This window comes from Coccinella septempunctata, chromosome 8 (genome assembly GCF_907165205.1).
Source record: "Coccinella septempunctata chromosome 8, icCocSept1.1, whole genome shotgun sequence".
Lineage (NCBI taxonomy): Eukaryota > Metazoa > Arthropoda > Insecta > Coleoptera > Coccinellidae > Coccinella > Coccinella septempunctata.
In genome coordinates this window covers 29,960,153-29,978,045 of record NC_058196.1, presented here as the reverse complement: position 1 = coordinate 29,978,045, position 17,893 = coordinate 29,960,153, and the positions used below count along the sequence as shown (strand labels likewise).

Below are 17,893 nucleotides of genomic sequence, written 5' to 3'. Positions count from 1 at the left end.
GATCCAAAATTTACTTCAATAAATGGAAAAAAAAATAAAAGTAAAAAAAATATCAAGGAAAAAGATTTTAAAAAAACTGCAAATCAAGTAGTTGAAAAAAAACTTAAGGTGTGAGCCATCCTCATATTAGCCACAGAAGATCCTTTCGAAGTTATGTATCGTGAATCGTACAAGGAAAACACTGTGGGATAAATAATTTTGAACCAGCGCGTTCACCAATTCGCAAATTATCGAAACTAATTTTGTAAGAAAATTCACCTCATCATCGTTTAATCAGCTTCTGACCAAGAACAATTCAATCAAAACTGATGTTTTATAATTATAAGCTTGATGCACTTCACGAAAGTTCAATTTTTCTCTAAAATTTATCATTTTTCAACATAATTTATTTATTCCTCAATACCATTTGAGTTATTCCTTGGAATATAGTTCAATTATTATTATTTGAATGAATGAAAGTTATTTTTGCTTTCTAAGTACGGAAATGCATTGAAAACTATCGAAATCTCAAAGGAGTTCTTGTCAATCCTTTTAGAATATTTGAATAGAAACGAAACCCTTGAAAAAGATCCAGTATTGTGTCTCTGTAGCCTAATATTCACTCAGAGTGAGACATTTTACAAGTCCTCTCCATTTCGACGAATTTCTATAATTCAAAACGAATGACCCAGTTAACACTCCGCCTGATGATGAACATAAAACGAGTTACTCGAATGCCTTTGATGCCCATCCACCGTTACTGTCAGAGGATGCTGCTGAAACCTTGGCAATATATGACGTCAGCTCTGAGCCAATGAAGTGCACTGAATACGCTGAGCCATTGTTGGTCTAACTGATAAATCTTCTGATACCTACACAAATTGACATTCTTCATGAAACCTTCAGATCTAGTTCTGATTATAACTGAGCATGAAAAAATAATGTAGTTATAACTCAGTTTTTTTTATTTCGTGACCAAAATTTCATCAACTGAATTAGGTAGGTGAAGTTTTGTCTTCTGCATGTTTTCCTTGCAATCATACAGCTATATCAAGAGACTAAGTTAGATAAAGAGAGAATATTATGTGAAATGGCTACAATTTCCAATTGCGGCAGTTCTATTCAGGGGGAAATCCGATATTGTTTACGTCAGTGAAATAAAGTCTGCAATTTCGTAGAATTGATACTTGAAAAAGACACATTCCTTCCACCAACCGAACCACTCTAGCGCATAGTTGCGATGGCATGCACACAGAGGATAAGTATGGATTGTTGACATGAAAAGGCAATAAAAAGAATCAATTGTTTGGTGGGTTCAATTCTTCATCGAGAGGACGATGATGTTGTGCAGTTCAAATACGTTTTGAATTGATAATGGACATCTGTTCCTCTCATTATGAGAGATGGATTTTTTTTTGAAACTATAACTAGACTTGGATTTAAAAGATGCGATGTTTAAAGCGGTGGATTTGTTCTTACATTAGATAATATTATATTGGATAAGATTACACGAGGTTAAGTAGGATTTAAGATCTGGATTTTGTGAGGAGATTAAAGGAAATGTTATAAAATGAAATGCAAAATAACTACGAGGATATATTGAAAAATTCTTAGCCAACTATAGAACCAAATGAAATTTCAATGTCAAAATATTTTATTACTCAACATATTCTCCTCTTAATTGGATACATTCATTACAGTGAACCTGCAACGTGTCTAGACCTTTCAAAAAAAATGTTTCTTCTTGCTCTGCAAACTAGACCTCCAAAGCTTTTATTACCTCCTCGTTGGAAGACAATTTACAACCTTTTAAACTTTTTTTTAGTTGAGGAAAGAGATGATAGTCAGGTGGAGCCAAATCTGGTGAATAAGAGGGTGTTTTTGTAATTCAAACCCTAAATTACGAATTTTTTGCATGACAACATGAGATTTGTGTGAAGGGGCGTTGTCCTGCAAATACAAAATACCTTTGAATAGCTTTTCGCGTCTTTTCTCTTAAACTTTTCTACGTAGAATGGTCAGTAATGCCGAATAGTAATCTCCGGTTCTACCCTTATCCAAAAAATCTATCGTGATTACTCCATGGCAATACCAAAAAACTGAAGCAAGAATTTTTCCAGCAGAATTTTGGACACGAAACTTTTTAGGTCTTGGGGAACCATTCGTCGCCATTCCATCGATTTTGTTTCAGAGATTGGGAGTGAAAACCCTAAAAAGTTTATGAAGAGATTCCATCGATTGTTGCTTTGTTTCTGGATCGTAGAAATGTACTCATCCATAATATCAATTCGGTTTAGTCTACCCTTGCACGCTTTTGGTCAACATTCAAACACTTGGGGATCCCTTTTGCAGCAATTTTTCTGAAGTCCAAATTTACGTGAACTATATAATGTGAACGCATTCGTATGAATTATTCAGTGCTTCAGATATCCTTTTTAGCTTAATTCGACGGTTTAATAAAATCATGTCATGAACTGCATCGATATTTTCGGGGACTGACACAGAAACTGGCCTTCCCGATCGGTCATCATCTTCAATGGAAGATTCAACTCTTTTGAAGCTTGCAGTCCAATTTTTCATGGTCACATACGGAGGTCATTGATCACCAAGGGTATTGAGCATGTTTTCGTGAATCTGCTTACCTCTTAACCCTTTTAAATACAGGTACTTGATGATGGCTTGATACTCCAATTTTTCGCTTTTCACAATTTCGGTAGACATCTTCTATCTTTTAATTTATTGGTTTACTTTTTTGACCTCAAACTTCACACTGACATTTCTAATGAATTATGGTTCGTTGCTATGGTAACGCAATATTTTTTCATGCATAGAACTGGTCTATGCTAACTAGATATCAATACATCCTTGTATATATCTCATGGTGAAAAAATAGTAACAACTAGGCTCTCAAAAACGTTGACCATTTATTTGGAAAATTCTGAGATTTTTTTGAACAAAATTTCACACATGTTTTCGTATCTTCAATTGCGTAGTTACTGGGCTAAATTTAATTCATAATTTTCCTATAGGGGCTGGGAATAAAAATCTTTTTCAACTACACTGACTAGAGTAACTGCCTGCTGAAATATTATCCAACTTTAAGGATTTCTCACTAAAATTCGCCCCATAGACCTTTTCTTATGTGTTGAGTTGTTCTTTCCTGAACAAAATACACTAAATCATCCACTGGAGCCGACCCTGTAGGGCGTCCTCTGGAACGCCTGGGCGTCCGTCGTCTGAACGACGACAGGCGCCGGAGACGTCGCCTCCGTCTGGTCAACAATCTTGCCAGCAACGTCTATCCACAGGAATTATTCATTTCAGGCCGATTTTGTACTGATTTTATAGACGCTGGTATTTCGCATGATCATTCTAGATGTGCCTACGCCCATAGACTTATAAATAACATGGACTCCGCATGTGAGAGAGAAGTCGGTTGGTTGAATAAGATGGAAAGTTTGTGGGCAAGCTGTCAAAAGGTTATAGAACACAAGTTTATGCGAAAATTTTCTTCAATAAATTTTAAACAAGCTTCCGAGAAGACACACAGAAATTCCATAGCATTCCTTCGAAATCAATTATGTCAAAAAATATGTGAGTTTTAGTCAAAAATAGATGTAATGAGAATAATAATCAACTTATCAACACCTTGTGGGCAAAGTCTGCGAAAATTGTAAAAATTTTCCATAATAAATGTTCAACAAGCTTTCGAGAAGGCAAACAGGAATTCCTTAACATTCCTTCGAAATGGAAAATATAAAAATTATGTGAGTTTCATTCAAGAATAAATATAATGTGAATAATACTCAACGTATGAACACCTTGTGGGCAACGTCTGCGTTAATATCCATCATATGATTTTGACATTGCCCACAAGGAATCAGTTCATCTCTTTCTTGTTCGATCAAAACGCATAAGCCCTTCTCTCTCTAATGCATACAACCCCTCGATCTACTGAAAAGTCACGTGACAGTGAGTCCATGTATTATAAGTCTATGCCTACGCCAAAGCACAGGACTGGAGTTGCTTTAGAGGCCATTCAGTACGCGAAAACAAAGTTTTTGCAAAAAATGGGCTGCAAAATATTAAAACTGACGAAGAGGATTGATCATTGGACCATATGAACCAATAAACGGTTTTTAAAGATTTGGATATCAAAACTAAAATAAGTATAATTGATTCCGGACTGTTTTACATAGCCCACCCTGTATATGCACAAGTGAAATTTGAGTGGGTGGAGATTTAAACTTGTCGAAATTACCTGGTTCATTTGGTCATCACAGACGTTTTAAGGTTTAGTGCATTTTAGACTAGAAGTAATCGATATATTCTTCCTACGTTGTTTGGAAATGATCTCCAACACTTTAGCTTTCTGGACGGGGTTGAATGCCATTAAATCTCGTCCCACGCATTTTTCTATTTCACCGTCTTTCTGAGGACACCAAACAAGATATAGTTGTTTATTCAATTTCACCAGCGATAAAAAAGTATTGTTGCAGAAACGGCTTTGCTTATCTACTGTTTCTTATGGTTTTAACGTAGAATTGAACATTTTTAGCAATCTTTTCAAAAGATAATCATTGATTCTTGAAAAATTGAGTATGTTGCATCATTTATTAAGAATAGTGAGTAAAAATTTACGAAATTATTTGTCAAAGCACGACCATACTCAGTTTCTGATTTCAATATTTTTGAAAGGATGCAAAAGAGATCCTGGTGTTACAAATTATGAAGAGTAACCTGTTCTAGTTGATATAATACGATGAAAACTAATCTGAAATTAGTGAAACTTCTTTACCGGAGACATGTGTGAAATATGTATCGTTTCTAACATATCTGAGACATTCTCAGTATACTTGCACCAGTTGCTCAAAATCTATTCCGACAAGAATCGATGGAAATAGCATCCCCAATGAGCCTTGACCCTCACATGACAGATAAGAACTGCAATTCCCTGTACTGTTCCCATCTCCAGCCACACTCATCAGGGACAGCGAAAATGATCCAGTTCTTCGTCGGAAAGTCATGCTATAATGGCGTCACATAATTTCTAGTACTTCAGGACGTGTACACATAAAATCGGTTATAAAATGCGCCTTTTAGTTCATCTAATAAATTCCCAATCGGAAGAAACGTTCAGTATAAAAAGTGTATGCCCATCGACTACTACTCTCAGAGAGTGAAAATTAAAATTATTTTCATCTAGTGGTTAGTGAAGTTGTATAGTTCGAGATCATGTTATTATCTAAATTTTCTAAGAATTGGTGAGTTTTTCATGTATGTTATGACAGTTTAATTGACTTATATTTGATTTTTCTTCCAAAATATCCTTAGTTTTGTTATATCTTACGCTTAAAAATAATGTTTTGACATTTTTTTGAATGGCATCACATGGCATGAGCAAAGTCAATGTATATTCTCCTTTGAGTAAAAATGACAGCCAATAACTACTTCTGGTACAAGCTCAAAAGGCATATTCCAAAACGAGTTCAAAATTCAAAAACTATTATTATATTGAGCATCCTGTAGGAGTTCCGAAATATAATTGATTTATTTCAGTATAATTTATTTCAAATTGATTATTTTCTTGGATTTGCCTTGTAATATCTTTCTTCTTTTACTGATAGATTTCCATCCCTAAAAACCATAGAAATACCAATTTGAACCAAATAATTGACGGATTTACATAGATAAAAGGTACTGACAACATTTCAACAACAAAAATTCAAGGAACATAACCAAAACTTGTGTGATACGAGATGGAGAAATCTTCCTCTGAATAGATGAGTGAACCTATGTTGACCTTTATACAGAAAATCTGTTGTAAAGTTTCAATATAGAATTCCAGTCAGCGCTTGGACATACGATCATAGAGTACTAGGGATATTTCCGTCGAATGGCCTTCAATCTAGCCAGATCTTGGACAAATATCCTGATCTTGGGGGATTTTGGTGGTTGAGCTTATATCATAATACTCTATCAAAAACCACGTACTATTTCACCAATTTCCTTGAGCTAGGGGCTAGAATAGATTCGTGAAACAGCAATTTCGTACTTCTTGGTAGCAAAAATAAAGCCTTAAGAACATCTAGAATAGTTTATAAGGCGACTTCCATTATTTGTGTGGAGTTCCCCATGGCCCTAATCTTGTCCCCTTTTTTTTCAGGTTGGCCGCAGCACAGGAGGCAGCGGCACAGCAGGCGGTTGCGCAGCAGACGGGGGCGGGCGCAGCTGATAAAATGGGTGGCGCCAGTGCGGCTGCAGGGCAGGGGCCCAGCTCGTTATTTCTTCTATCTGACCAGAACATTATTCGTAGATATACTCGCTTCATCATCGAGTGGCCATATCCTTTTCGAACAATCAGTAAATTTAGTTGTAGTGATAGTCTTGCATGGTTACGTAAACTTACCAGAAAATTGATACCCAAACCATTTCTCTGACTGCTGCTCGAATATGGGCCATACCATTCGGTATGGCCCACCATTCACTGAGTGCTGAGCCAAAAGTGGCTCGAGCATATAGTAACCAAGCCTACACAGACCACAATCTCTTCTCAAAACTGGCATAAGCCCTTAAGCAGAACTATGATAATGATACATAATAAATATTATAAATATGAAGATTGTAGATTATAAGGGGGGGTTGCATTGCACTGCCACCTCGACAGGAGTTTATACCACGGGACTTTCTCGCCATCCGTATGAGGTATAAAGGGGGAAAGACTAGTAGAATTTGGGGTGTTACCAGAACACTTGAACGATAAGTAGAAGTTACGAATATTATAATAGTTTCTACTTTCGTCACCAGGATACGAATTGTAGCCAATGCTGGGACTTTTCGAGAAATTTCCTCATGTGGACACTCATAGAAGAAGTAATTCCACCTCGGATAGTTAATAACATGAATGAATATTTGTTCTTCAATGAAAAAAAAATTTTTTCGTTTGACGAGTAAGAAAACTTCGGACTTTCCGAAATGACGAACAGACTGTATTGAATTATAATGAAAACCCCATAAGAATCAGTGGTTTCTGACGTCAGATATTCATTTCCTCTTTTTGAAAGGTGTAGACTCCTTTTGAGATTTATCCATCTTTTTCTGGATTTTTCGAAGGTCAACTCTTTACACGTGTATCCTGCAGAAAAACTACCGCAAATCTGAATGTGATGAACATTCTGAAAGAGCAGCTCTTTTAGTAATATATCCCAAAACTTCATCGAGCTCGGTGCAATTGTTCGGTCTTGACAAATTCTTAACTGATTAGATTACACAGGGTGACAATTTAAAAACTTGCCAGGCCAATTATGTGCCGACAAGGATGTTTTCAGAGAAAATGCCGGAACAGGTCAATTTTTATTCGGAGGGGGACATATTTTGAGCAGAATTGTAAGTCGAAATCTCCTCAACCCTAGGTGTAGGGGCTATCACCCTTAAATTCTTAATAGGGAATAGGGCGTGAGATTTACCCAATTGAAAGATCACTTGTCCATCTACATGAATACTATGGTTTGTAAATTATTATTGATTCCCTGCAATAGTTACAGGAGGCGACAATTTGAAAACTTGGCAGGCTAATTATGTCTCGACAGGGATGTTTTCAAAGAAAAAGCCGGAACAGGTCAATTTAGAGGGTGAGCTGAACCTCAATTGGAACAATATGTCCCTCTACATAATACTTTTGTCTTCCAATTGAGGTATAGCTCACCCTCTATTCCCTATTAAGAATTTACGGGTGACAAACCCTACACCTAAGATTGAGGAGATTGGGGCTTACAATTTTGCCTAAAATATGTCCCCCTCCTTTTAAAAATTGACCTGTTTCGGCATTTTCTCTGAAAACATCATTGTCGAGACATAATTGGCCTGGCAAGTTTTCAAATTGTAAGCCCCTGTAACTACTTCAAGGACTCAATAAAAATTTGCCAACCATAATATTCATGTAGAGAGTCAAGTGATCTTACAATTGAGGTATAGTTCACCCCCTATTCCTCATTGAGAATTTAGGGGTGATAGCTCCTATACCTAGGGTTGAGGAGATTTCAGCTTACAATTCTGCTGAAAATATGTACCCCTACGAATAGAAAATTACCTGTTCCGGCATTTTCTCTGAAAGCATCTTTGTCGTGTCATAATCAGACTGGCAAGTTTTCAAATTCTCACCCTGTATGATGAGTGTGAGTTGTAAATCACCAAATTCCGCGTTGTAAGAGACAAACAGCGTATGTTTTGGATCACTCGTTTTCATACAAGAGGACCATAAATTAGGGCAAATTTCAGTAGGAAATATCGTTTGTTTTTCGGGAAAATCTTCAAAAATAACGTGTATATGATGAAAGTGGACAGAACAAAGGTTATAGAGCACAAAATTCTGCGCCGAACGAGACAAACGCCGTGTCTTTTGATCCAACCTTTTCCATAATATGGATGTTCAAAGTTGTACCAATCCACTTAGATATTTCCTGGTAACAAATGATATCTCTGAAAACCGATCCTTTTTAAGGAGTTAAATTCCTAATTGATCTCAATTTGACTGAAATATTCAGACGTTGGATGAAAAAAAAAAAATAAAAACAAAAAAAATAAAAAAAATTAAAAAAAATTAATTCGATTCTCTTCACAATCTATCGTACGTAATTTTCAATAGCCTTCACTGCGTTGACCACGACTCTACTTGATGGAATTCCTTTGTTCGGTTTCTCCGTTCGATCAGCAGACCGTAAAACGCAATATTCCAGATTTTCAACTCTGATACACAAACAAAGCCACCACTTCCAGATACCACTCCGGCTCCTGCTGTAATCAATTGATCCGTCTCAACTAATCCGGCACGAAACGGGGCGACAGGTAATCGAGCCTCCGACTCGCGGGAAAAAAATCACCCAGTCCAGTTCCCACCGGCCAGAAATTTCTCGGATCTCCGCGGCCGGCGGTTCTCAGACCGTGGGTATCGATTCAGCAGCGTACGCCCTACGAAAGGATTCCTGGTTTGGATGGTGTAACTCGATTCCTGGCCTTGTCGAGTGGTCCCCGGTTATTCCGACTTATAAGCATATTTCGGAGGGCACTACAAAATATCCTCTCCCGACACTCTTTCAACTCTAATTGGTAATCGATAAAGATTAATGGCTTTGGAGTGCGGAGGGTGTCGTAAGACTTGACCTGATTTAACTCCGGCTAATATAAGGGGTTGTTTATATGTCCGACGCAACCGATTGATTGGGAAAGAAGTATTCTGGAAACCCAGCGTTTCCCGCCTCGTTTGAAGTGTTTGGGAACAAAAAATAACCTCAAAGTTGGGCCAATTTTCGGAGATATTGAGGAATTTTCATTTCAACGCAGATTTTCCAGAAAAAATCCTCGAAAAAAGGGTGAATTGAATAGTTTTTGTTGTTGTGAATGTAAGAAAATGTTATACAGAGTGTCCCAAATTTGAGATATAAGGTCATCTATAATTTTTCAAATAGGAATCCAAATTTTTTCATGACTCTTGTAGTTGGGGGGAAAAAGAGGATGATGCAAGTGAGAGAAGGGTAAGGATGAAATGAACACCTTGACTATTATGCTTTAAAACAACCTAACACTAATCAGGGGAAGTTTTCTTAATCTTACTGTTTGAAAATAAAGATAACAATGTTTTTTCTAAATATCTCCCCTCCAGTACCTATAATCATTTTTTTATTCATTATTAAAGTTGTAGATAATAAAATTCCCTACAACTTTTGTCTGAAGCAATTTTTCATACCCTTAACCGTTTTCGAGCTAGAGGGTGATAAGAGCGAGGAGCTTAGCCACACATGCGAAAGACCAAGGTCAATGTAGAAACCCAGTCTGATGTACATTCATCGTCATATATCTCAGAAACGTTCAAACGTAGAAAAAAATGCTTCAGGCGAAATTTGTAGAAAATGTTATGCTCTAAATCTTTTCTAATGAATGCGGAAACAATTTGAAGCCCAGGAGAGGAGATAAAAAAAAAATGATTTTTGTGACCTTTATGGCCAATTCTTGTTGTTTCGGCTTGCTGAAACTGTCAGATTATATTGGTTGCGTTCTTTTTGAATCATCAGTTCCAAATTAGAAAAAAAGTTCGGCTCCCTCATCATCATCATCATTTTTTTTACTATTCTGACAGGCTGTCCTAGACAATTCCATCAGTATACAGGTCTAAATTTTGGTAGAGGTGCTCTACAGGGTCCAAAGTATCTCCCCTTATATTAATCTGACACGCTTGAATAAATTCCGAATTTTCCTCTTGGGCTCCCCAACTATTGTTGATATGTGGAAATGAACTCAGAAAGCAACCATCAGAAAAGTGACATAGCATATTCTGACAGTCAGGCTTCTATCAAAACACTGAATTCTCACGCAATAGATTCTAAGATGTTATAGAAATGCCGAAAACAACTCAACGGATTAGCAAAGAATAATAAAGTCTATGTAGACTTGGTTTTATAGAAAAAAACTCCTTACATTGGCCCCAAACCTATCTGTGGTATAGAAAAACGTACCTATAACACTGCGTAATATAAGGAATATGCTAAGTAGTTAGTGGTATCTGTTGCACTGATATATCCAAACTCGGGATGATTTTATTCGATTCATTTCAGTATATCAATCTATTTTTAAGTGTTTTTCTGGTTTTTTCCTTAATAATATATCTACTCCGTTCGAGTATGCTGTGCTTTCGACAATCATCGCGAACTGTGTAGTACTAGCCCTTGAAGAACACTTACCAAGATCAGATAAAACAAATCTGGCGCAGAGATTGGTAAGTAACTTTCATGTTCCATGTTTTAATATTCAAAAGTCATAAGAATATAAAGAACATTCAATACAGAAACGAATGTGGACTAGTATACAGGATGTTCCAGGACAGAACAGTGTCTAGCTGATTGCCTTAAATGGTGAAGCTTTTAGAAAAAAAAAACAACAATGAAAAAATAAAAAATAAAAATAAATACCATACCCACATAAAAAAAGTTTTGACGCTACTTTTTCAACCCCTATTTGGGATTCATCACAGTGTAGGTATACTAGCCAATAATTTCCATTCTTTTCAATTACAGGAGGCAGTTGAAGTTTACTTTCTAGGAATATTTTGCGTTGAAGCATCACTGAAAATTCTAGCCTTAGGTTTCGTTCTGCATAGAGGATCATATCTTAGGAACATTTGGAACATCATGGATTTCTTTGTAGTGATCACAGGGTGAGTAACTGCCCCCCAAATTTCTCCTAGAATTAGTTCGAAAGAAAGGGACATGTTTTGTGGATCAGAATTATGATAACGATCTTATTCATTTGAACGATGGTTTTGCTTCCGAATCGAACAAAAAGTTACACATCCCTGTACCTGAACAGCAGGCTCAATATCCAGATATCGAGGAAAATGTTTCTTTCATTCCTCCTCATCTATATAGCTTGAACCACAAAAACAATATCGCTGATCTTTCAGGAGATAATTTAGATTTTCATTTTACGTGTTCACTTAGCTTCAGGGATTAACATTGGTATAATCTTCAAGTTAAATAATGGATTTTAATCAAGTAAACCAGGTTTTTGATCACTTGGTATTTCAAGCACCTGAAGATGCTACTTTGATAACGAAACACGTGTCGTGGTCAAAACTCATTTTGTGAAAATCGTATAACTTGAATTTTCGATGACAGACCACGAGTTTCAAACCACCAGACCCTCGTTCAAATGTCTATTGCTCGTGTATAGAGGAGTGGAGCGAAGGACTTGGCCAAAGATGCACTTACGAGGGTTTCTATCGGTAGAAAACATGTCGCTTTGTGGTAGTAAAATAATTTTCAGGTTTCACCGTAAGCAGCAGTACCAAAATCGTAAACATCAATGTGTTAATCTTGCCCAGGTCAATGACAATATTCGCTGAAGCTAACGTCGACGTCGACTTAAGGATGCTCAGGTCCTTTCGGGTGCTCAGACCGCTCAAGCTGGTGTCCAGGATACCAAGTAAGGGCCGGCGACGTCAGTCATTTGATTGTGTCTAGTTGCGGACCGCTAACTGTAGACGACTAGACGTCATAGTTTTTAACATTTCGTCTTAGATTTAAACAGTAGAATAGCTGAACTTAGCCACTTAACACACAGCTATGTGTCACTCTAACAATGAGAATAAGCGATTGTTGGATTTGTTGATTCATGAGATATATTGATCATTAGTTCTTTCGTTTTTTGATGTGTGTATCTGATTTTTGTTTGATTTTTAGTTTTGGAACTATTGGAGTACTGAAAGGTGCATGATTTTTCGTTTTGGGAATGTCAACACACCATTAACTGTAGTGTTTGGAAGTAGTGAGATAAAATATGAGAAAATCAAATGAGCTATAGACATTTTTTGATCTAGAATTACTTCGATTCGGTATTGTCGGTTATGATAACATATCTACACAAGAGAATAACATATCATCACTTTCTCCATAAAATAATCTGTTTTTAAAGAGAAAAATCAGGTCATAATCACACTGCTTAAAAATTATATACTAGTATACATTCACATATTTGATTGCTCAATTGAACATAATTCAAAAAACCCATTTCTTGTATGTGTATGATTTTTTTGAGGTCCATATATAGCAAAATGGGCTATTACAACTCTTCTGTAGTTGTTTGAATCAATTGTGGATTGATTGTCAAGAATTAAAGAATTACTTTGATCGCAGAACCCATTATTCCTGTGAATGGACTATAATGCTTGCCCACACTGAGTCAGAATTATCAAAAATCGCATAGAAATGGCATTATTGAATTAACTCAATGGATTGGCTGCTACCTCTCCAGACCAAAATTGTATCAATTGCTATGTCACAGCAATTTACCGCTTATCTGACCCACCGCATACATCACAACAGCTCGCCAATGCCTTGGAGGATATTTGACAAACAATTCCTCAAAGTTTCATTGATAACCTGATAACAAGTTGCCGAATAGGGCATAAAAGAGGCCTCACCCTATATTACACCTTGATTTCAAGGCTAATTTTTGAGCAGTGTGTAATAATGGAAGATGTCACCCTATATGAGTTCAGCTCAGTTAAATCACGATCGTGGATTCGACAAGAAATATCCAATGATCATCATATTATCGATCAGACTTAATGAGGAACTATCATTCATTTTTTTTTCGCTAGAAAATATTGAGGTTGGACACGTCGTAATCAGCCTGAAGCCTGAAACGCCTACGGTAGTCCCATTTTCACGTCAAAAGGTATTTATGTCCGTCGAAAACGAAACGACGAATAATTTATGACTATGTTTACATGCCTTTCAAAGCATGTATCATTTCAGGTTTTCATGTCGTCCGCATTTTGTTGAATTGATAGCTGAACCTCTGTTACAGCGACATCTATGAAAAGAGTTCGATTTCTTCCGAGTCATCAATATGCGACCCTTTGCTACATCTGGGATTTCATTTAATTTTTGTAAATTATCGTTTCTATCTGAATTTTTTCCTTTTTGAATTTTAGGGTAGATTATTTGGTTCGATGTAAATGAGCTACAGTTACTTAATTTCGATTCAATAACAGTTCAATGAACAAGTCATTTCTATTAAGAATATTTCGGTCTAACTTGCATGAAATCCAAAGTACACAACATTCCATTAAACTTTCGATGCCCTGTTTTCATTAGCTGGAAGTGAAGGAATACATTACAAAAGCTTTTATAGTCATGATGAAAGGGATTGAGCCCAACTTTTTTCTCATATTAATTTCACACCCTTTCACCTTTGCTCATACACGATCAATTTCGAAATACAATTTAATCAAACAGAAAGCAACACAAAACATCCGGTTTCAAAGTATTAAATACAAAAGATTAAACAAGGAACAAAAGAACTAGGTTCATACTCAGTTCAAAGACAAATGATCATCAATCATCGATAACGTCAAGAATCTGATTTGGAATTAGAATATGTATTTGGAACATCTGAGAAATCATAAATGAATCGACGCATTTCTTCCATTCAATTCGAGGAAGGATTCAAAATTTTGACAAACAAGGGGCACTCCTTGTGTAACGAAAATGTACATTACTAGAACAATTCCAAAACAATCTTTGAAATTTTCGAATTTGTCTCTTTTGAAGGGGTCATTTTCATTTGTAATTTGCACCTAAAATTTGCATTTGCATTCGCAATCTACATTTGCAATTTGCACTTGAAATTTGAATTTGCAATTTGCATATACAATTGCAATTTGCATTTGCAATTGCAATTGCAATTTGCATTTGCATTTGCAATTTGCATTCGCAATTTGCAATTGCAATTTGCATATGCAATTGCAATTTGCATTTGCATTTGCAATTTGCATTTGCAATTGCAATTTGCATTTGCAATCTGCATTTGTAATTGGCATACTCGAAGCGCGATCCACAGTTTATTCATTTGAGTGGTATATACATTCTGAAATTTCTCAAACTGATGTTGCATTCCCAATTCGAAATAAACAATCAAAAATATCATCTTATTCAGTACGTGTAGAACATTTTGATTTCAGACGATTCGTTTGAATACTGTGCTCCAGACTGAGTCGATCAGCTGCACATAGTTTCTCTACCTTCTTATTGATTTTTTTTTGCGTGGTGTATTTTCAGGTCGCATTTATTTTAGAGTTTACCAATCGACTTAGCTCACACTTCTCTATCGATAAACTTAGCATTAGATTGTATTTTGAAGTAGATGAGTCGCTAGAGGCTAGTATTTTGCAGGTTTTTATCAATGTTACCTCAGGAGGACATAATGGACCTGCGCACGTTGCGGGCAATTCGAGTGCTAAGACCTCTCAAGCTAGTCTCTGGCATCCCTAGTAAGTAGATGGATTGTAGAAACTTCCTTCCAATTGGCTGAAAGAAGCTTTAATATTTGGCACTGGATATACAAATCCGAATAGAAACACTTAGTGTATTAATGTTGCCAATTCTATTTTTATTTCTTGGTTCTTCACATTATTTTTCTTGTTTTGTATTTTCTTTCTTCATTTTTAGCGGCTGAACGTTCATTTTTTTACGTATATTGTGTATATAGGAATCAATCATCAATAGACCAATTCAAAATGTTTTCGAGTATATTGATTTCTGTTTCTCGAACAAAAAAAATCGAAAATATGGGATTATCAAAGGATATAGGTTCTTTTTGGTCTTATTCTGCTTAAAAATTTTAATTTGTTTTCTCCTATTGTTTCTTGTGATTCTGAGTCAAAATACAGGAGTGCCACGCAAAGTTTCTTTCAGCTACACCCAAATGCAAGTACCTATATGAGTTCAAAGCTAGAATTAGATGTCTGCTTGATTTCTAAACAGCTTAATCTATCTCTTACTGTCATACTTATTTTCTCTGTCGTCATTCTTCTAGATTTAAATCTTCAACTCACTTTTCTGATGAGATAGTTGTTGTAAAGCTTATATTTGCAATATTCAACTGATGTGTATGTGGTAGTTGGTAATTCATTGTATGAGAATATAATCGATCTGATTTTTCGCAAACTTGATTATGATGTTTGAAAAATTCAGTTCGTTTTCAGCTTCAGGAACTCTAAACGAACATTTGTAGACATTTGTTGAATCTCCAAGTATTGTATCAGTAGAAAGCTTTTGAAATTTTCGAAAGGAGTTTTTTGGTTATGAGAATAGTTCTCAATTTTTTGCTGGAGTTGTCGTTTTTTGAGGCTTTCTGCTCAAAATCATAAAATTGGAGAGATCCAATGTGAGGGCAAATTGTTTTATATTTATTATCATCCTGAAATTATTACGTGTATGAGATATTCGTTGATTTCTTTTTTGACAAACTTTCAATCATTAAATTTTACGCCAAATGTTTGGATTATACAGTGCGAGTGTCTATCTTCAAATAAATTATGTTAATCAAAGACGATCTGTTTTCTGTAAATTTATTCGGACATGTTGATTACTATTTCAAATTGCACTATTTTTGATTCAGAAAAATGTTAAACAGCGTGTACAAATTAAATTAGGATATCTATTTGAATAAATATCGAATTTGACACACACTGTTTAACATTTTCTCACATCAAGATGAGGTCAATTGAGAATACTAATCGACATATCTGAGCATATTTGTAAAAAAAAGTTATCTTCAATTTACTGAATTCAGTCCAAGTTAGAGATTCATTCTGTTTATTTTGAAGCTTCCTGTTCACAACGCTTTAGATCAAGCTTTTCCTCTCATATTTTTGCTATATATAAACCTTTACCAACCATTGTATCCGAAAATATCAGACACGATCTAACAAAATTTCAGCAAATGTAAGTTTTGCAATGGTGCATCAGCAGGATGAAACCTCATACTCATGATTTTATCCTCGATAGGTTTGCAAGTTGTCTTGAAGTCCATCATCAAGGCCATGGCACCGTTACTTCAGATAGGACTGTTGGTTTTGTTTGCAATTGTGATATTTGCCATAATAGGTCTAGAGTTCTACTCCGGCGCACTACATAGGACGTGTTATAGTCTTTACGATATAGGTAAGCCCCTGAAGAAGGTCTCTAATAAGAATTTCAACTGATATGGAACAATCTTCAGATCAAATAGTGAAGGAGGGGGAAGCTGAGGTGCCTTGCAATACTGATAACGAAACATTAGCGCTAAATCAGGGCAGTAACTGGTGCAGGGATGGTAATTCCGTTTGTCTTGAGAGATGGCAGGGCCCAAACCATGGAATCACTTCTTTCGACAACATCGGTTACGCCATGCTTACGGTCTTTCAATGTATAACTATGGAGGGATGGACGAATATTTTATACCAGGTATTTATTCGAAACTCTTTCTTGTATGCATGATCTATTGGGTGTCTGCCTAATTAATAATGAAACTTTTTTACAGATGAATGATGCTGTTGGAAGCATGTGCAATTGGATGTACTTTGTTCCTCTGATCGTCTTAGGTTCCTTTTTTATGTTGAATCTAGTTCTTGGTGTATTGAGTGGGTGAGTATCTTGACATCAATGCACTCAAGTGACGTTTTTCTCACGTCAAAACGATTTTAACAGAGAATTTTCTAACGAACGTTTGCGCGTTGAACGAAGGACCAAGTTTTTTCGGGATAGAACAAGGGCGATGGTAGTGGACAGTTTGGGGAAATATTTGAGATGGATAACGAGGGCAGGTGAAGGTCATTCTGTGAATACTAACCGAAGAATTTAGGAGCTCGTCATGTTTTTATTTGCTTCATATATTGGCATTAAAATTGTTATGAATCGATGTGTTCTCCAGCCGTTGGTAATTTTTCGTCAATTTATGGGACACGCTTTGTATAAGGCGAATTATTGAACTGATATTTCCACCCACAATTTATTTAGAAGCTAGATATGTAGTTGCTAAAAATCTGCTTTTATCCCCAGTGAATTTGCGAAAGAGAGAGAAAAAGTAGAAAATAGACAAGAGTTTCTAAAATTGAGACGCCAGAAAGAGCTTGAACGAGAGCTTTACGGCTATGTTCAGTGGATTTGCAAAGCTGGTAAGTTGAACTGCCCACTGTAGACTAATTTTTATGTACTTGGGTTCCTGCTTGTATATAAATTATTTTTGAGGCAAAATTTTGGCCCTATAATTCTGTATAATAACCGTTTGCAGAGGAGGTGATTTTAGCCGAAGAGCGAACGACAGAAGAAGAGAAGATGCACATAATGGAGGCGAGAAGAAGGGCTGCCAAGAAGAGAAAACTGAAGAAAATGGGGAAGAGTAAAAGCACGGACACAGAAGAGGAAGAGCAAGAAGAAGACATCGGCGATGATGGTGAGGATTTTCGTCTTCATTCTCCTCTATAAGATCATCAATTTTCACATGTCGATTGTCGTTCTTGAAATATTGCACATCCCTTTCATGTTCGTTCATTTAGAAATTCAAATGATTTTGCGTTCAGGAATGTGCATGAGTTTAC

At 36.1% G+C, this 17,893-nt stretch overlaps 1 protein-coding gene across 20 annotated transcripts in view; it reads left to right on the top strand.

The window, feature by feature from the left end:
- Window positions 1-17,893, top strand: part of LOC123319413 (voltage-dependent calcium channel type A subunit alpha-1) — a 43,566-nt gene that overhangs the window by 3,105 nt on the left and 22,568 nt on the right. For all 20 annotated transcript variants that reach the window (XM_044906362.1, XM_044906354.1, XM_044906357.1 and 17 more), the window contains exons 2-10: window positions 6,146-6,322; window positions 10,642-10,747; window positions 11,046-11,185; window positions 14,706-14,803; window positions 16,323-16,478; window positions 16,537-16,760; window positions 16,837-16,940; window positions 17,355-17,470; window positions 17,587-17,748. In XM_044906362.1, the coding sequence (XP_044762297.1) occupies window positions 6,219-6,322; window positions 10,642-10,747; window positions 11,046-11,185; window positions 14,706-14,803; window positions 16,323-16,478; window positions 16,537-16,760; window positions 16,837-16,940; window positions 17,355-17,470; window positions 17,587-17,748 (1,210 nt within the window). In that variant the 5' untranslated portion in view covers window positions 6,146-6,218. The remainder of the gene's footprint in view (window positions 1-6,145; window positions 6,323-10,641; window positions 10,748-11,045; window positions 11,186-14,705; window positions 14,804-16,322; window positions 16,479-16,536; window positions 16,761-16,836; window positions 16,941-17,354; window positions 17,471-17,586; window positions 17,749-17,893) is intronic.